The 20,478-nt window shown below is 40.6% G+C and overlaps 1 protein-coding gene across 3 annotated transcripts in view; it reads right to left on the bottom strand.

Moving 5' to 3' along the window:
- Alkbh1 (alkB, alkylation repair homolog 1 (E. coli)) overlaps positions 1-20,478 on the bottom strand; it is a 35,779-nt gene that overhangs the window by 10,897 nt on the left and 4,404 nt on the right. Inside the window, exons 3-7 of one of the 3 annotated variants that reach the window (XR_001175021.1) lie at positions 15,897-16,059; positions 12,794-12,884; positions 9,816-10,009; positions 7,295-7,970; positions 4,264-4,465 (exon numbers count right to left, since the gene is read on the bottom strand). Coding sequence is in view for 2 of the 3 variants with exons in the window: in XM_013015348.1 (XP_012870802.1) it covers positions 7,544-7,970; positions 9,816-10,009; positions 12,794-12,884; positions 15,897-16,059 (875 nt within the window). In the remaining variant the exon portion in view is untranslated. Of the gene's footprint in view, positions 1-4,263; positions 4,466-6,907; positions 7,971-9,815; positions 10,010-12,793; positions 12,885-15,896; positions 16,060-20,478 lie in introns of those variants that run through there. The other 2 variants (XM_013015348.1, XM_013015335.1) reach the window with 2 other exon arrangements.

The following is a 20,478-nucleotide window of genomic DNA, read 5'->3' as shown; positions in this document are numbered from 1 at the left end:
CTCATGAACTTTACTGCCCAGGTTGGCTTTGAACTGCCATCCTCAGATTTCACCTTCCTGAGCAGTTGGAATTAAAGATATGACCCACTGGCACTGGGCTTTCTTTATATATTGTGTTCATGTATAGGTTTATCTACAGAGAAGAAACTTATAAGTAGAACTGTTGGCTCAAAATTTATGTAAATGTTGATAATTACCTTCCAGAGGGACATACCAATATTATTGTCTTACATGACACAGTAGTCTATCAGTACCTATTTTAACACATGGGTAACCCAATAATGGGTATTCACTTGTTCAATGATTACTTTGCCATTATTGCCAGGCACTGTCCTAGACCCTAAGGTACAACTACCTTGTGGCACTTATAGTCTAGAGGAAGGAAACAATAATTATTATGTTTTCTTCATAAGTAGTATTCCTTATATAGTAACCCATGTAGAATGTTACATGTGTTTTTTTTATTAAATGCTCTGAAAAACCAGGACATGTCTAATCAATGGTTTCACTGAGGTGATATTTGAGTAGACTTGAAGTGAGTACACATTTTAGGAATAATGTTTTAGGCCAAAGAAACACTCCCATGCCAGCAGGAAGGCACCTGTCATGCACGAGAAAGTGCACAGCAAGGAGGCCAGTGTGGCGGAGCAGTGAGACAGCCAGGAGAACTCCTGAGTTGGTATTTGAAGGTGGTTGATGTGACTGACTTGTACTCAGGTTTAGGGGAGTGACAAGTGACAAGACCTGGCCAGGAGTTAACAGCAGTCTGCTATGCTGAGAGTAAATATGGGGTCAGGGGCAGGGTCAAGATGCACCAGCAGGCTGGTGGCAGGACTCAGTGCTTATGTGCTTGCCTAGCAAGTGCTAGGCTGAGCTCAGTCCAATAGTATCGCCCCCTCCCTCCTCAGAAAAACGAACGACCAGTTGAGTGATAGCAGTGGCTTGGACCAATATAGTAACTGAGGCAAAGGGAAGTGATTAGATTGTGTACAGTTTAAAGGAACAGTGAACATTTCTTCTAGGATTAGAAGTCTGAGTGTCAAAAGATTGTGATTTTATTTGGTTTTGCCCAGTTAGTGGGGACAAACCATCTTGTGTTAATTTGCACTTAATTGCTAGGGAAGTTAGCAGCACCTTTTTACATTTACTGGCTATTTGTCTTTTTTTCCCCCCCAGAGAAGTTCCAATTTTCTGTTGTTCTCTTTTACTGAACACCTCATTTCCTCACACACACACACAAAAAAAAACCTTGTCCACTGTTCTGGCTTCGTAAGCTGTTTATGTCAATTTCTCATTTTAGAAATAGAACATTGCAGAGCTAGTATACAAAACCTCTCCTTAGAGATGAGAAAAGGCATCAGGAAGGTTAACCATGGCTCAGTTCAGTGACTTATTCAAGGCATCAAAGCTAAATGTTAGAACTGCTACTAAAATTTAGCTTTCTTAGTAATCATTCTATTTCATGTGCTTTTTACTAAATCATCTTATTTTAATCTGGTTAGGGAGCTGATCAAAAGGACAAATCAAAAGGAATTTACTACCCCAGGCTGAGAGACAGGATTTCCGCTGCTTTTCCCACTGCAGCTTGTGAAGCAGGGGACAGCAGGTGAGGTGTCTGTATTTCCTGTCCGGCTCCTCTGGCCTCTCCGCTAACTGCCAAAAGCAGTCACCCCCCTTCCTCCCCAGGGCTCCTCTCTGGCTCATTACCATTCTAATTTGCTTTAGTTGAATCCACCTAAGGTATTAGGGTTATTTTCTTTTGCTACTCTAATACACAGCCTTCAGATTAAGGGAAAATGGATAAGGCCAGCTTATCTTAGTGAAAAAGGGAACTGAGAAAATTGGAACATTGGAAAGCCAAATCTTGCTGAGTCTGTCCTATTCAGCAATACATCTGTGTCTTGCTGAGGCCCTGGGATCCTTCTAGGGAAATCTGAACATGGGGTGAGAATGGGCAGAGGTAAGAGGCTCTGCTGGAAGAAGCAGAAGACACTGAGTGGATTCATCTGAGTTGGCATATTTTAAACCAACTGGAAAGTCAGAGACTCTGAGAGGCTGTCAGAATGATCAGGGGAGACATCTCAAAAGAACACTTGACTGTGACACTTCATAAAACCACTGCTGCTAAAGCTCAGCATGTGCCTTACCTGCTCACCTCAAGATATCCCAGAAAGGCCTTCAAAAAAGCAATGTTATGCTACCTAAGAAAACTTAACGTCTATGAGGATATTAGCCTTTTCTATGCATGTATGTATTCTAAAATATTGTAGATGCTGTACATACTACTTTAAGGCTGTTTTCCTCACTTACCATATGAGGCATTTGGTCCAATTATTAAGGATTCCTCTAAAGCATAATTTGTAGGATACTAGCAAGTCTCTTTCTCAGACAATGATGTTGTTCTTAGATTTGATCTAAACAGAGGTAGGACTGCCAGGTCAAAGTTCTCTTTATTAAAAAACAATATTTATTCTTTTTTTAATGCACAATTTTGAAAGGCTTTCAGTGTAAGATATATCAGAAATACAGAAAAGTGTAAGTATCAGAAATAATCTCACTGTCATTCATGTTTTGGCATATATACTGTTCCAGTTAAAAAAAAATAAGTAGGCTACTATGCAGTTTGTGATTACATTTCCTTACAGTTAAATCTAAGTACTTCATGTACTTAGTACTAAGTACTTCATGTACAGGGCATGTCTATTAGGACATGTGTTCCAGGAAGGAGAAGGTTCTAGAGAGAAGACTGTAGAACTACTGTTGAGTAAGTACATGAATTTCACCAGTGCCTGTCTGCTGTTGGATGCTGAGCTTATTTCCAATTCTCGTTACAATAATCATTCAGACTCAGGTTTTTCTGGATAGCTCAGATTACTCCTGAACATGCACTTCCTAGATGTAAAAGTCATCGGGCCAAACGTTACACACCTGAAAACAACAAGGATGACCACAAAATTTATCAAAGCCTCTGAGAGGAAAAGGGGATGTAATTTGGGACTGCCTCATCCATATGGTACATTTGGTACATTATTTGCTCATCATATCTCTGATACAACACAGCCATTCACATTCTTGCAAGCAGAATATTAAAGGAGCAGTTTCTCCAAGCATAATAAAGAAAAAAAATTATTAATTAAAAAAACAAGCAAGAGGGCTAGGAATGTAGCTTAGAGGTAGAGAGTCTGTCTAGCATGCATGAAGCCTTGGGTTCGATTGGTCAATAGTACCACATAAACAGAAAAGGCTGGAATTGGCTCTGTGGCTTAAGTGGTAGAATATTAGCTTTGAGTGAAAGAAACTCAAGTAACAGTGCCTAGGCACTGAGTTCAAGCCCCAGGAGAGAGAGAGAGAGAGAGAGAGAGAGAGAGAGAGGAAGGAGAAGAGAGAGAGAGGAAGGAAGGAAGGAAGGAAGGAAGGGAGGGAGAAAAAGAGAGGGAGGGAGAGAAAAAGTAAGGTGCCAGTGGTTCACACCTGCAATCCTAGCTACTCACAAGGCTGAGATATGAGGATCATGCACCAGCCTGGACAGGAAAGTCCATGAGACTCTTTTGTTTTGTGGGTCATGGGATCTGAACTCTGGACCTGGATGCTGTCCCTTAGTTCTTCAGCTCAAGGCTAGTGCTCTACCACTTGAACCACAACGCCACTTTCGGTTTTCTGGTGGTTAACTGGAGATAAGAGTCTCATGGACTTTCCTGCCTGGTCTGGCTTTGAACCACGATTCTCAGATCTCAGCCTCCTGAGTAGCTAGGATTACAGGCATGAGCTACTGACGCCTGGCTTCCATGAGACTCTTATCTCCAATTAATTACCAAAAAGCCAGAAGTGGAGCTGTGACTTAAGTGGCAGAGTGTTAGCCTTGAGCACAAAAAGCTCAGGGACCAAACATGGATTATTTACATTGGTGGCTGTGGTTATGTTGTGTGTGCTTTTAAAAAATTTGTGCTTTTTAGGGGAGCAAAGGAAAGATTCAGAAAGGGATGAAGAAGAGGTGAACAAATGCAATCATGGAAACTATGGAAAATGAACAACTTGTGGGCACAGATGGGAGGGGGAAACTAAGAGAGTGAAGTGGGTCATTGTCTGAAAGAGAAGTATATGCATCACCTGAACTCTGGTAACCCCTCTATGCAACACCTTAAGAACAATAAAATTATATTAATAAAAAACATACCTCTTGACAAGAAATGTACTCATTACCTTACTCATGTAACTGCACCCTTCTTTACAGCATCATTACAATAAAATTTAAAAACACACATACACACACTTCAGTGACAGTGTATAGGCTCCAAGTTCAAGCCCAGGACTGGTACACATACACAAAGAATACTTTCCCTTTGGTCCTTTCTTGGTTTCAGGTTTGTTTTAGAGTCCTTTGAGTGTCAGTTCTTTCTCCATCAGAGGCCAGGTCATTATCTTTTAGGTTCAGGGAACCATCAAGGTCTCTGGTCACAGCTCTGCCCTGCCATTATAGCACAAAAGCACCCATACCAACATGTACATCAATTAAAGTGGCTGGATTCCAACAAAATTTTAACTATTATGGCCACTGAGACTTGAATTTTATTTGCCATTAAATAGTCTTGATATTTCTCCCCCACTTCCTATTCCTTAGTGTCCATGGGTGGGGTGGGGGAGAGAAACACTGCAGACAATTCTCACCATTCCACTCCTGGAGCATATTCCCTAGAGGGATTATGTACTGGGAGACAGGAATCTGCTCTATGCAGCCCTCAATTTCTATTTGCTTCTCAAACTTCAAGGAATAAGTATAGCATTTGGGCCTGATACTCAACTGTGAAGAAAGAATAATCTGTTCTAGGGCTGGGAAAGTGGCCTAGTGGTGGAGCGCTTGCCTTGCATGCAGGAAGCCCTGGGTTCGATTCCTCAGCACCACATAAACAAAAAGAAAAAAGCTGGAAGTGGCGCTGTGGCTCAAGTGGTAGAGCATTAGCCTTGAGCTGAAGAGCTGAAGAGCTGAGGGATAGCACCCAGGCCCAGAGTTCAGGCCCCACGACTGGACTAAAAAAAAAAAAAATCTGTTCTAATGCTAAGGGTAGATTGTTTCTGTTGGACTTACTAAAAGACAATATGTTGGTTTCAAGTGGGCACATTTAATTATGGATGATCTAAGGACTTTTCCCTGTGGTAAATTTATTTATATACAATTTCCCAATCATGCACTAATTTAGAACCTCACAGATAGGTAATGGGTCTATATTAATTTTTATTCCTCAAACAATCTATAACTGTGCTGGGATGAAGCTCAGTGGCAAAGCACTTGCCTAGCTAGTGTGCTGTGCTGGGTTTGATCCCCAGTAACAAAAAAGACAAGACACAAAACAAAACAAAAAAACTAGTTAAAAAAATTGGTACCTGTTGAGCTGGGTGACTCATGCCTGTGGTTACGGGCTGGGGGCTCACGCCTGTAATTCTAACTACTCAGGAGCCTAAGATGTGAAGATCTCTGTTCAAAGCCAGGGCTGGAAAGTCCGTGAGACTCTTATTTCTAATAAACTAACAAAAAAGCCAGAAGTATAGCTGTGTTTCAAATGGTAGACACTAATCTTAAGCACAATAGCTCAGAGATAGCACCCATGCCCCAAGTTCAAGCCTCAGGACTGGCACGTGTGTGTGCATGCGTGTGCACACGCCTACCTGCCCCCTTGTGCGTGTGCGCGCGCACACACACACACTCTACACTTGTTAACATCATGAATGAACTTAATACTCAATGCTGGCAATCAGTTTTTTTTTTTAAGGTAGGGCATAAGAGGGATGAAATTGCAAGGTAAGTATCTGTCAGTGGCTATCAAGCCAGTCTTCCTTGCAGACAAGCCCCTTTAGTAACAAAACAAACTGGAATATCTTTTTTTTTTTTTTTTTGCTGGTCATGAAGCTTGAATTCTGGGCCTGGGCACTGTTCTGAGCTCTTCAGCTCAAGGCTAGCACTCTACCACTTGAGCCATAGCACCCACTTCCAGCTTTTTCTGTGTATGTGGTGCTGAGGAATTGAACCCAGGGCCTCATGCATGCAAGGCAAGCACTCTACCACTGAGCCAACCTTCCCAGCCCCTGGAATATCTTATTCTATAAAGGAACTCCTTTTTAAATATCAAAATCTCCTTAGAGAAGGTTAATAAATATTTTCTTCATTTTTATGAGTGAGGAAACTGAGGTCCAGAGAAATGTACAGGAACTTGGTGCAAGATATTGTGTGGAGTTTATGGGGATACAGAGATTCAAACTTGGTAGCTGGTCCTGCTAGCTCCAGCTTGTAATCCCAGCATTTGGGAGGGTAAGGCAGGAGCATCCTCAGTTTAAAACAGTTTGGGCTGGAGACAGTAAGCCCGTTTTCTAAAACAAAACAAAGGAGATCCTTTCTTAAAAAACAAAAGCTTAGTGCTTCATCCATTTCCAAGCAGTCTCCCACCAGACAAGAGAGCAGTGACTAGACTGTCAAGCAGTCATCTCTCGTGAGATAACTATGAAGCATACCCAGGCAAAGGTGGGTGGTTTAGTGCAGAACAGCCGCAGGGCTTCAATAGCATGAACAATGCACCAAATAAAAAGAAGAAAAAAACTAATCTCAGATACACTAACCCTCAAAGACAGATACAGATCTTTAATTTAAAACTGAGAAAGTTTATTCACGAAGAAAACAGTAATAGAATACCTTTGGGACTTTTTCAGTCCAAAAATTAAAACTGCACTAAAAAGCCAACAGATACTCAAGAAGCTGAGACCTGAGGACCCAGATTTGAAGACATTTTGGGCAGCAGAGTCTGTGATAAACTCATCTCCAGAAAAAACACCAAAAAGACAGAAGTGGTGCTGTGGTGCAAGTGGAAGAATGCTAACCTTAAGCAAAAAAGCTCAGGGATAGTGTCCAGGCCCTGAGTTCAAACCCCGTGACCAGCAAAATAAAACAACACAAAACAACAACAACAAAAAGCCAACAGGGAGAGTCTGGAGACCCTAAAAGGCACATGGACAATCTACGGTTCCATTTTCCATGGGTTTACAACTAATTATCTTTTAAGAAAAGCTAAGGCTGTGTTTAATGTCTTTTCTAGGAAATGAGATTTCCAGTTTTAGTGCTTCATGTGTTTAGGATTCCTCTGTGACAGGTCAAAGGAGGAGGAAGAAGAGATCAGAATTTTGATTGTAACTGGAAGAATTAAGATGAATTTAATGGCTGGTTCACAGAACCACAATGTTATCAACAGATGTGCAGTATTTCCCATTAATAAAATCGGAGGTATTTATCTCCACAGACCTGTAAACTCACCTCTACCTCTCTCAGAGGTAATGGCAGAGCCTGAAAGTTGTATGTAGATGATCCTATCTCCTCTGGATAACCAATACATGTCACTGTCTAGAACCAGACCCAGTTAAATACTTCTCTGAGCACACTTGTAGTATTTATTCTTCAGGATGTATTCCAAATAGTGAGCTCTTCCTTGTCTGTCGTTTTGGTGCTAATGGAGTCCATGATCATTACAGACCTACCTGAATAAAAGAATGAGACCTCCAAGTCTCAGCTGTCAGAGTTTAACCTGGCCCGTTTTATTTGGCTATCCTGGTCATTCAAATGGCAGAAACCAGTGATGTTGTCTCTCTTTTTCTCCTCTATGTGTTCCAAAGGGAAGTCCTGGTCTGTGGCAAGTACTTGTCGGACAGTCATGTTAACACGAGCAGTTTTCAAATAGCTGGCACACACCTGCCAGTCCTCCAAAGAACAGGGCTCTACCACTGAATCCCTGGGGAGGACACCTGGCAGAGGTGTGTCCAGGCAATGAGGCAGGCCTTCTCCCTCAGGGTTTGGAAGCACTCGAGGGACTGCATGATTTAACAGGCGGCTGAAACCTGACATTACCATTATGTCACCACTGTGCATAAACATGGCTGTGGGGGCTTCATCTCTTTTGAGACCACCAAGGAGAAAGATGGCAGACTGTCCAAAACTACAAAAAAAAAAAAAAGCAAGTTTTTGTTATTAGTCATAGTGGTGAAGGTTACATTATTCTATAATTTCAGCTTGATATTTATTTTCATTTTAAACTTTTCTCTTTTGGATTGTCTCTAAGTGACAAACCCATGTTCTGCTGTGTATATTTCAGTATTTTTTTTTTCAAGTGCTGAGATTGAACACAGGGCCTTCCTTGCACATGCCATGGAAATGAACATTTTATGACAGGGTTTGGGTCTGGGTTTACACTCAAACTTGCAATCCTGCCTTAGCCTCCTAAGAAGCTGGGATTATAAGTATGTGCCACCACATTTGTTATTACCTACTCTCATGATTGTCCAAATGTCCTGCAAAATACAATTTGGTATAGTAAATGAGCAAATTATCCATAGACCTTATTAATGCATCTCTCTCTTTTTTTTTTTTTGGTCTTTCATGGAGTTTGAACTTGGCCTGAGTGCTGCTGTTCCTGATCTGAGCTCTTTGCTCAAGGCTACTGCTCTATCACTTTAAGCCTACAGTACCACTTTCTGGTGGTTAATTGGAGTCTTATAGATTTTCTTGCCCTGGCTGGCTTTGAACCTCAATCCTCAGATCTCAGCTCCTGAGTAGTTAGGATTATACGTATGAGCTACTGGTACCTGGCTTTATTAATGCATCTTTCAAGATTTCAGTATTTCAATAAAATGGTTTGGGTCTGTTACTATGTTACTATGTGAAAGGCACTTTCTTCATTGAATACTGGTAATCTTTGCAAAAATTTGCTCTATATTTGCTCCACTAATCCAAAAAGGTCATTTACTTTGTCTTATGGCCTTCTATTTGTCTATTCTACAAAGTACTCATAAGGAACAGCACCCAGGACCTATGTTTAAGCCCTAATACTGGGGAAAAATAAAAAGTCTTACAGAAAGAGTAACTGTAACTTAGTCACTGCTCTGAAAAGGTTAGGTGAATTTTATTTTATGATACACTGCTAAGATGTCCACAGTGAAAGATATAGTATCTAGCTATTTAAAAAGTTTAATATTGGTGCTGGGCACAAGTGGCTCACACCTGTAATCTTAGCTAATCAGGAGGCTGGAATTTGAGGATAGCAGTTCAAAGACAGCCTGGGCAGGAAAGTCTGTGAGTCTTCAATAAACTACTCAGAAAAAGCCTGAAGTGGTGTGGTGGCTAAAGTGGTAGAGTGTTAACCTTGACTAAAAAGAAATTCAGGGACAGTGCCCAGGCCTTGGGTTCAAGCCCCAGAACTGGCCAAAAAAAAAAAAAAAGTTTAATGATGGGCTAGGTGTTGGTGGTCAGACCTGTAATTCTACCTACTGAGGAGGATGAGATCTGAAGATCGAGGTTCAAAGCCAGTATGGGTAGTAAAGTCCGTGAGACTCTTATCTGCAATTAATCATCAAAAATGCGGGAAATGGAGCCGTGGCTCAGTGGTAGTGAACTAGCCTGCCTGTAGCACAAAAGCTCAGGGACAGTGTCCAGGCCCTCAGTTCAAGCTCTACGACCAGGTGCAGGCCTGTGAACACACACAACACACACAGAGTTTAATGTTTCTTCTTTTTTGGGGGTCGGTCATGGAGCCTGAACTCTGGGCCTAGGCACTGTCCCTCAGCTCTTCAGCTCAAGGATAGCACTCTACCACTTGAGCCACAGCACCACTTCCAGCCTTTTCTGCTTATGTGGTGCTGAGGAATCAAACCCAGGGCCTCATCCATGCAAGGCAAGCACTCTACCACTGAGTCATCTTCCCAGCCCGAGTTTAATGTCTTCATTTAGCTAATGCTTCTGAAAAAAGAAAAAAGAAAAGATACAAACATCCCTGGAAAGAACTTACCTGAAAGATAACAGGGGTTTGGAATGATCTAGCTCAGACTTGTCTACGTGGATTCCCAGTGTGGAGTCTAAGCGGTAGTAATTCAGGATCCCCGCTTCGGCTCGGAAACCCTGAAAGCCACAGGCAGCAGCTACTTGCTCTGAGAGGAAAGCCAGGTCAGAAGGGAAAGGTGTATAATGATCTGCTGAGTATTTCTTTGGTAAAAGTAGAGAAAATAAGAAAATAAACAATAATCTCAGGAATGCAGGAAAACTGTGGCACAAAATGAATTTACCACTTTAAAATCCTCTAACTTACAAACTAACACTAACATAGCATTGTCCATTCAACCCTTCTTGAGGCATTCAGAATACTGGAAAATATGGCAGGCACTGTGCTATGTAGTAATAAATTATACAAATTCATCTGCATGACGTCTAGATCACCCTCTAGTATGCTTTAATCCTAAGGAGGATAGTTCTATGAGGGTAAAAAGGCAACTCAAAATGGTTACTGTTACCTAAGAAAATGTGATGACTAAATGTAATGTAATATTTAGACTGTGGAACAGAAAAAGGATATTAGTTAAAAGATATAGAAATCTGACCCTCAAGTAAGGACTTCACTATTATAATGAGGTATTAATATTGACTCATTGAGATAAATACACCATACTAATGGAAAGAATAAACAGAAGGTGTGACGTCTCACTGTTCTATCTTCTCTGTGCTTCTGCAAATCTGAAACTGTCCTATAACAAAACAGTTATTTAAGAAAAAAAAAAAGGACAACTCAAATATAGTAGCCAGCTTCCAACATGGTTTAATGTCAACCTCAGCGGGCAATCTGATGAGATGACATGCTCAAAACATCTGAATTAGGTCTGACTTATAATTGGCCAAGGTAGGATCTTAAAATGCAAGTATTTCTCAGCACTAATGTCTCTAAACTACTGCTATTCTTAGCAAAAACCTTTATTTACACAAACATACACACACATACCAACCCAAAAGACAAAGGGTCTAATGCTCAACTCAAAAAAACCCCAACCAACCAGGTGCTGGTGGCTCTCGCCTGTAATCCTGGCATGCGGGAGGCTGAGATCTGAGGATCCCAGTTCAAAGCCAGCCCACGCAGGAAGGTCTGTGAGACTCTTATCTCCAATTAACCACCAGAAAACTAGAAGTGGCACTGTGGCTCAAAGTGGTAGAGCACTAGCCTTGAGCTGAAGAACTGAGGGATAGTGCCCAGGCCCAGAGTTCAAGTCCTATGACTGACAAAACAAAACAGAAACAAAAAACCTTTGTGTATACAATTTATGACAGCCACATGGCTGCACTTGCTATCTAGACTTTCAGTTACAGTCTCCTGTGCAGAGGAGCTGGAGAGTTGGGAAGGCTGTGTAAACTGACAGTGATCACCTCTATATCCCCACCCCTCATCCCTCGCTCTGCTCTCACCTCTTTCTTCCCTAAGTTAACCTCAAATCTGATCAGAAGATCCATTCTGTCTCAAGCTCCCCTAGCGCCTTCCTATAATTCAGTTTGGGGAAGAAGTCTAAGATCTGGAGAGATGGAATTTACTTTGGCTAGAAGTGAGTCTTAATTTCAGACTTTTTTTTGGTCCGGTCGTGGGGCCTGCACTCTGAACTTGGGCGCTGTCCCTCAGCTCTTCAGCTCAAGGCTAGCGCTCTACCACTTGAGCCACAGCGCCACTTCCGGCTTTTTTTGCTTATGTAGTGCTGAGGAATCGAACCCAGGGCCTCAGGCATGCAAGGCAAGCACTCTACCACTGAGCCACCTTCCCAGCCCAGCCTTTTTTTTTTTTAAACAATTTTTACTTTTCATTTCTTTAGTAAAAAGGCTAACTTTGAGGTCTTTTGGTTGACAATACCAAATAAAAATATCACTAAAAGCAACAGCTAACTTTTTTGTGCCAAATGCCCTTGTGTGCTCAGTATAGTTAAGAACTGCTGCAATCACTCTACAATAAATTAATCTCTTAATTTTCATATTCACCTTCTGAGGCACGCATTGTCAAATACAGGATTCAGACACAGACAGCCTAACCCAGAGAAAATCATGGCTATTTCTTTGAATAAACAGTTTCCTACTGAATCTGTGGTACTGAAAATGCAAAGTATATTCCAAACATAATCAGTCTGTCATGATTTGGAATAGTTATTTAGTAAGTTGGGTTAACTAAAACAATGGAGTTTTAAAAAAGTAAATGCTTAGTGGGTAGAGGAGGTAGTCTATACCAACAAGTTTTCTTTTATTTTTTCCCCACTCAGTATATAAAACTTCTTTTACCCAAGAAAGCCATCTATAGGAAATAAGCATCCAACAAATTCTAAACAATAATGGACAAAAGGATAGTTGAGATTTACTCTTAAAAGCAGTAAAGAGGTGGGTGCTGGTGGCTCATGCCTGAAATCCTATACTCAGGAGGCTGAGATCTGGCAGAAAAGTCCCTGTGAGATTCTTATCTCCAATTAACCACTCCAAAACTGGAAGTGGGGCTAAGGCAAAAAGAGGTCAGGGACAGTGTCCAGGCCCCCAGTTCAAGCCCACAACCGACAAAAAAAAAAAAGTAAAGAAATATGGATATCCCTGAATCCTACTTTTGAGAAAGCATTGGCAGAATACTTCTGATATTATACTATATCCTGAAGACAAATTTTTCTCCTGATATATGAAAATAGTTATTTATATGTGAAGATATGCTAATTTATTTTCTTAGTTTTTAGAGAAGGATCACATAATGTTGCTAAGGCTGGCCTCAAACTTTTGACCCTTCCAAATTCAAGGATTTAGAAATGAACTAAAATACCTTGCTCCTAAAGAGAGACTTTGAAAGAAGAAATCAATGAGAAATATCTTTCCATAAAAGGATAGTTTATGCTCTACACGGCCTCTGTTGTGGTGGTGATACTTTAAGTTTGTCCAATTATGCAAGTCTAAGAAGCACATAAACGGAAACAAAAGAATTTTAAAAACCTTGCTGTCCCAGTTATAATGGTATCCTAAGGTCACCCAGCGCAGTTTCTCTAGTAAACTTCGTGGTCGTCGTTTGTTCATTTCTTTACACCTATAGAGGTTAGCAAGAAAAGAGGGTTCATTCATCTTAAATGGTAGAGGTAGCCCTATGTATGGATGATGGTCTATACATTTAGTATTCTATCCTATAAGCTGTTAGCCAAGACTTGGTAGGGGAAATAAGAACAGATAAATGAGTTGACTGAGACTATAGCAGCAGTAAAAAATATATAGTCATTTCCAAGTTCTGATCTTTATTTCTAAATCTTGTGCTGGATGGGATTAACTTTAAATGTTAAGCCTCTAGAATCTCAGTAACAATGAAACAAGATTAAGAGAAAAGAAAAAAGAAAAGTGATAAAATTACGCCTGTCAGTGGGAAATGAGCCAGTACTGTGGTCAATGTTAAGTATGGTTACCAGGGTATTTTTGATATGGTTTGCTGAAAGTGGGGTATGACTAATCATAGTTATTATTATGTCTATAATGATGGTGGCTTCCCAGAATTGCAGGTTGGGAAAAGAAGCTTGGCAAAATATATAGAATATAATTTACAAAAAACCTGGTTTAATATGACTTTTTTAACCCTGTATAACATAGCTTAGATAATTGAGGCTTAGCTAGCAATGAAAGCATCACTGAAATTTATTTGGTTTCTGTCATTCTATTGCCTAACCTGAAGCTTGGAGAGAGGTACTCTTTCTGACATTGTATTTTGTCTTATCTATGTGATTCACTTTTTTTTTTTAAAGGGGAACCTTATTTGTTTGACTTAGCAGTAATACCTAAAATATGAAAACTGTTAAGTTTAATCATTTTTTCTCTATGGAATTTACATCATTAATCAACCATATTTTTGTCTAAAGAATCCAGCTGTGCCGGGCACTGGTGGCTTACGCCTGTAATCCTAGCTACTCAGGAGGCTGAGATTTGAGGATCGAGGTTCAAAGCCAGCCCGGGCAGGAAAGTCTGTGAAACTCTTTATCTCCAATAAACCACCAGAAAACCGGAAGTGGTGCTGTGGCTTAGGTGTTAGAGCACTAGCCTCGAGCTGAAGAGCAATGCTCAGGCCCAGAGTTCAAGCCCCATGACCGACAAAAAAAAAAAAAAAAAAAAAGAATCCAGCTGTTTAATAAAAAGACTGGACTCCTTTAAAGAATTAATGTTGGGACAGGAAATGACACACTTGAAGTTTAAGAAGAAATGAGAAGAAATAAGTCTAGTAGTAGATTGAACAGATGGACTTTGAGGGGTATGAGAGAGCTCAAAGATAGCTATCTCATCAGTGAAGCTTGTAGCATCTGACATCAAAGAATGGCAAGCAAGCTGGGCACTGGTGGCTCACATCTATAATTCTAGCTACTTAGGAGGCTAAGATCTGAGGACTGTGGTTTGAAGCCTGCATAGGAAGTCACCAAAATGCCAAAAGTAGAGCTGAAGCTCAAGAGGTAGAGTACTAGTCTTGAGCAAAGAAGCTCAGGAGTCAGTGCCCAGGCTCTGAGTTCAAGTCCCAGGACTGGTACAAACAAACAAATCCCTGAAAACAAAAGAATGACCAGCATTTAAACAGGTGGTGATGGGCAAAAGTGAAGACTTTCCTGGAGGCCTATATCCAAGTGGCCTATATCCAAGTGGCCCCATCTTGATGTTTGATATTTTATAAAACACATGCTATCTGTCTTCCTATAGTTCACAATCTAAGGACATCATAACACAGACATCTAGCAAGCCTGTAGTTAAAAGGAATGGAACAAAACATTGATTTATTTAAGATAGGTGTACCCAAGAGAGACACAGTTAATCTACTACCCTTTTAAGGAACTACACAGATGACCACTGGATTTTAAGAGGGCTCACACCATTGTCTCACTGATAAGAGTAGTTCACTATGACTTGACTGTTTGTACAAATGTAGAGTTTATATTAGTACCTGCTTTCCTTCTGGGAATATGCAAGTTTGTTGTGTGTCAGGCAGAAACTGCCTATGCAACCAGTTCCTAGTAAAAACCTGGGCACTGAGCTTCTTTGGTGGACACTTCACAGATTGTGTCATTACTCATTGCTAGGGAAATTAAGCATGCACAACAAAATCAGCAAAGGAAAAAGTAGCACAGAACAAAAGTCTAGGAGAAAGCAGAAGTGAGCTTCTAAGGATCCTCTCTCGGTGAAACCACTCAGCAGGTGCTTGATTTCCCTAGTTATGAGCTATTTCCTTCTCTTTTCCTGACTCTTACAGCCCTGATATCAAACCCAGGGCTTCATATATGTGAGACATGTGCTTACCACTGTTCTACTCTAGGCAGCCTTTTGACTTTTCTGACTAGTGAAACCCTAAAAATTTAGAAACAGTTGAAACAGGCAGAGTAAAAAGAAGAATACTCTCAATTTAAAAAAAAATCACTTTCTCTTCTTTAATACTTCCACTCTACCAGGAAGAATTATTTCTTCCTCTGCTCCCAGTTTTTCTTTTGTTCTGACCTTATCGTAAGTTTCTGATCTCTATTAAGATTATTCCTGTAGATAACGAATTCTTGCCATAGACTATTCACTGATGTTCAAGCAGAGTGTCACATTAAGCTTTGTGTCTCTAATGCCTAGCATCATGTTTGGTACCCAGTGAATATTTGTGGAATGAATAAATGGTTGTTGAAACAACATGAAGGTACAAATAACTGTTCTTCTCCCATGAGCAACAACTGACCTAGCATAAGACAGCTAGCAGCATCAACTCCATTTAGGAAAGTAGAAGTAAAGAGCTATCAATGATATTCTTCACTAGACACTGTAAGTCTTCAAAGCAACTTGCTATAAGTAGAAAAAAGGAGCGAAGCTGAATAAAAATGGAGCATTTGATAAGCAAATCTTGCAAATGGATCTCAATTTCTTATAATTGTCAAAGCATCTATCCAAATGTTCTCGGGGAAAGAACAAAACTGTGCTGCTTTGTGTGGAAATGAGGGAGAAAAAAAAAAACCCAAGATGGTCACTTTCATTGTATTCTTTTAGCATAGCTTCTTTAAAGATCTGTGATGATCTGAGCACTCAAGTCTTATGATAGACTTACCTCAGAAACTCTTTGCTCTGTTCCCACACATCTCGGGTCTCTTGTTCAGCCATGTGCTTGTCCAGGTTACATACATTAGGTTTCTGGGAGTATAACTTAAGGCATTGCTTCACCCAGTGCCATTGGTACCCTGGGAGGAAGGGGTTTGGGATAAAAATAAATCCTACACAAAAGATGGGTGGGAAAAACAAGGAGAAATTCTCTCAGTTATTCTGTCATTTATTCTCCATACCCTTTTAGTTATGCTCCAAGTTAATGAAAAGTTTGATTTTGCTTATCAGGCACCTATCCTATGCAAATATCCCCTGTCTTTGAATATTCTGAAGAGGAACAAATAGTTCATAATAACTGCAAACTGTGTTATCTCAAAGCAAATTCTAGAAGTGAAAGTGCCCAAAGTCAACTTTCTAAAAAGTCATTCAAGACTTTAGACTTAGGTGGTTGAAGCAGTAAGACTGCAAGTTAGAGGTCAACCTGGGCTACATAGTAAGAACTCACCTCAAAAACAAACAGTTCTAAGAACTCATGGCTAGTGAGTGGCCGAGTATTTACCTAGTGTCTGTCAGGTCCTGGATTCAACTTTCAGCATTGCAAAAATGTGAAGATTAAACAAATTGCTTCTTGCTGGGTGCTGGTAGCTCAATACTTGTTGTAATCCTAGCTACTCAGGAGGCTGAGATGTGAGAATCATAGTTCAAAGCCAGCCCGGGCAGGAAAGTCTGTGAGACTCTTATTTCCAATAAGCCACTAGAAAACTGGAAGTGGCACTGTGGCTGAAGCAGTAGAGCGCTTGCCTTGAGATGAAGAGCACAGGGACAATGCTCAAGCCCAGAATTCAAGCCCCACAACTGATAAAAACGAAAACAAACAAAAAAATTGCTTCTAAGTTTAGCAATAGGTAGTAGTTCCAAATTCTTCTGTTTTTTATCCCCAGTTGTAGAGTGGTGATTTCCTATAGCTAATACTTCTGTTACATTTCAGTGTTTCCTTCTTGTCTTTTCAGTTTTGAAATACCTGATGAACAGTTCTTTATAGTATCTGCTGGAATCCTACCCAAGATAAATGTTCATTCACTTAACAGACACATACCATGCACCAAACACTTTCTTAAGAATGAAAGAAATAGGGGCTGGGAAGGTGGCTCAGTGGTAGAGCGCTTGCCTAGCATGCAAGAGGCCCTGGGTTCGATTCCTCAGTACCACATAAGCAGAAAAAGCTGGAAGTGGTGCTGTGGCTGAAGTGGTAGAGCTCTAGCCTTGAGCTGAAGAGCTGAGGGACAGCGCCCAGGCCCAGAATTCAGGTCCTACGACTGGACGACCCCCCCCCCCAAAAAAAAAAGAAAGGAAGAAAGAAGTGAATAACATTTGTCGGGAGAAAGTGAAGCACCAGAAGATAATAGGAGAATAATCCATTTTATCTTTTTTCTTTTACTATTATTATATTGTGTTGATCGCTGGGTTTGAACTCTGGGCCTGGGTGCTGTCCCTCAGCTCTTCAGCTCAAGGCTAGTGCTCTACCACTTGAGCCACAGTGCCACTTCAGGTTTTCTGGTGGTTTATTGGAGATCTAAGTCTCATGGACTTCCCTGCCTGGGCTGGCTTTGAACTGCTATCCTCAGATCTCAGCCTCCTCAGTAGCAAGGATTACTTGCTACGGGGGCCGGCTTTATTTTATTTTTAAATTTAAATTTTATTGTAAAGTGATATACAGAGGGGTTAGTTACATAAGAAACAATTTCTTTTAGAAGCCCAGCTTTGAAAGAAAACAAAGGCTGAGGAGTAGCCATCCACAAATAAAGACTTAGGATGTTTTTGGTTTGAGGGACTAGCTATACCTAGGTATGCTTACAGAAAGTGAAGAGCCAGTAATGAGAAACGTTTTACATAAAGGGAAGCAGAAGAATACAGTGCAGTCATAAAAGTGAGATAAAAGATGAGATCAAGACCATAAAGGGAAGGCTCAAAAAGAATTCTTCTTCCTCTAAGATTAGAGGATAAGAGTAAAAGCATTTGCATATAAATGTGGGGGCTTCTGGAGAGTGAAAGGGTTTGGGCAGATGCAGTTTTCCCAACAGATAAATAAGGCCATCTTAGCCAAAGTAGGCTGAGCTAAGTTCTTGAGGAGTAAGAAGGAATCAATAATTTTTTTTTTTTTTTTGTCCAGTCGTGGGGCCTGAACTCTGGGCTTGGGCGCTGTCCCTCAGCTCTTCAGCTCAAGGCTAGTGCTCTACCACTTGAGCCACAGCACCACTTCTGGCTTTTTTTCTTTTTGCTTATGTGGTTCTGAGGAATTGAACCCAGGGCCTCAGGCATGCAAGGCAAGCGCTCTACCACTGAGCCACCTGCCCAGCCCCTATTTCTTTCATTCTTAAGAAGGTGTTTGGTGCATGGTATGTGTCTGTTAAGTGAATGAACATTTATCATGGGTAGGATTCCAGCAGATACTATAAAGAACTGTTCATATGAAAAAGACTAAGTGTAAGGATTTCTGTAAGGGCTGGGCAGGTGGCTCAGTGGTAGAGCGCTTGCCTTGCATGCCTGAGGCCCTGGGTTCGATTCCTCAGCACCACATAATAAGCAAAAAGAAAAAAGCCAGAAGGGTCGCTGTGGCTCAAGTGGTAGAGCGCTAGCCTTGGGCCTGAGGAAAGCGCCCAGGCCCAGAGTTCAGGCCCCACAACCGGACCCCCCCCCAAAAAAAAGGGATTTCTGTAATTTGAAGGCCTTTAATGCTTGGGGAAACACCAGATCTAGTCTAGACAAGGCCAGCCAACTTTTGTCAAGGAATAGATAGCAAGTATTTTAAGTTGTGAGGGTCATTTGCTCTTGCCCCTGTAATAGGGAAGTAATAAGATGGTAAATAAGCCAAAACAGGTGGCTGGGTTTGGTCCCTCCCTTCAGCTTGCCAACTTCTGGACTAGACTCGTAACAAGGTGGCACATAAGAATGAGTGAAAAGTAGGCAGTAAAAAAAAGGCCAAAGCTCGAACAAAAATAACTTTGGTATTACTGTCCTACTCTTCCTTTCATTTTGAATTCAGCTTAAATATAGAATAACAATAAAGTTTAATAACAGCTATTAATAATAAATAAGTTCAGTCTTAAGTCATTAATTAAAACTACTACTAAAAATAACTAGATGCCTATTAAAAGTCAGCCTCGTTAATTTTGCATAACTACATGAAGAAGTTATTAAACAGTTTTGGAGAAGAGAGAACAGAAGTTCAGAGAGGTACCATGACTTCACTATTGGCCTCTTGGGGCTAACAGTACCCATTTGGGAAACAACAAAGTTGAATTTGTGACCATGAAACAAAAAAAACGGTTAGGCCCTCACCTGCAGCAAACCTGAGATCTTTGCCTTATAAATATTGGGCTCTATCTAACTGACGTTTTGAATAATAATATCCATGGTCCACTATCAGAATTACAGAGACTAAGCTATACTTGGCAGCAATGAACTTGTGCTGATATATTAGAAATATATAGAACATAACCTGAAGATTCCTCCACTATACTAAATCTTACCAAAAATATTTATAAGTTCTGTCTAGATTCTTATAGATTTAGAAACAAAGCTAAACAGCTTAGAGATTAGTGTTAAGGATAGACTGGTAATTACATCTGATTTATCTGTTTTGCCATTTAATATTATCAACAGTATATATTCTAAACTCAGCTTAATGACTAAGGTAAGTTACTTGTTCATACCAAGAAAATCTTTTTTTTTGGTCAGTCATGGGGCCTGAACTCTGGGCCTGGGAGCTGTCCCTCAGCTCTTCAGCTCAAGGCTAGTACTCTACCACTAGAGCCACAGTGCCATTTCTGGCTACCAAGGAAATTTTATATAGAAAATATGTTTATCCACACACAAAAGTGATTGGTGAACTTCATTACTTAGGCTGAATGTACACTAATGCAAGGAGAGAGGAAGTCACTGTAAATGTCCAAGTAATGAACATACTTAAAGGATCAGTAACATAAATTTATTTTGACAGTCATGTGGCTTAACCACTAATCTGATTTTCATTTCACTTTTTTCTTTTTGCTTGGTGCTGGTCCTGGAGCTTGCACTTAGGATTTTTTTTTTCCCTCGTCGTGGGCCCTGAACTCTGAGCCTGGGCACTGTCCCTCAGCTCTTCAGCTCCAGGCTAGCGCTCTACCACTTGAACCACAGCACCACTTCCAGTTATCTAGTAGTTAATTGGAGGTAAGTCTCATGAACTTTCTTGCCAGGGCTGGCTTTGAACCGTAATCCTCTGAGCAGCGAGGATTACAGGCTGAACCACTGATGCCCAGCTATTTCCCTTTTCTTTTGATTTAAATCTAGAAATTACATGCATTGGGCTTCGATTATGACATCTCTAACAACCTGGAATCAGTTTTTAATTATTCTTGGTAAGTGTCTACAGTCTGATAATCTACTTTTACCAAAAATTACTCTGTGCCAGGCACTAAGCTAAGCACTCTACATGTATATTCTAATGTAAGTTTCATAATCATTTTATGGTAGGCACTATTCTTAAACACATTTTACATATGAAGAAACTGAGAGACACATACCATGCACCAAACACTTTCTTAAGA

The sequence above is a fragment of the Dipodomys ordii genome, unplaced genomic scaffold (genome assembly GCF_000151885.1).
Source record: "Dipodomys ordii isolate 6190 unplaced genomic scaffold, Dord_2.0 Scaffold2, whole genome shotgun sequence".
NCBI lineage: Eukaryota > Metazoa > Chordata > Mammalia > Rodentia > Heteromyidae > Dipodomys > Dipodomys ordii.
Note: the sequence above shows the minus strand (reverse complement) of the source record. Positions and strands in the feature narration are given on the sequence as shown.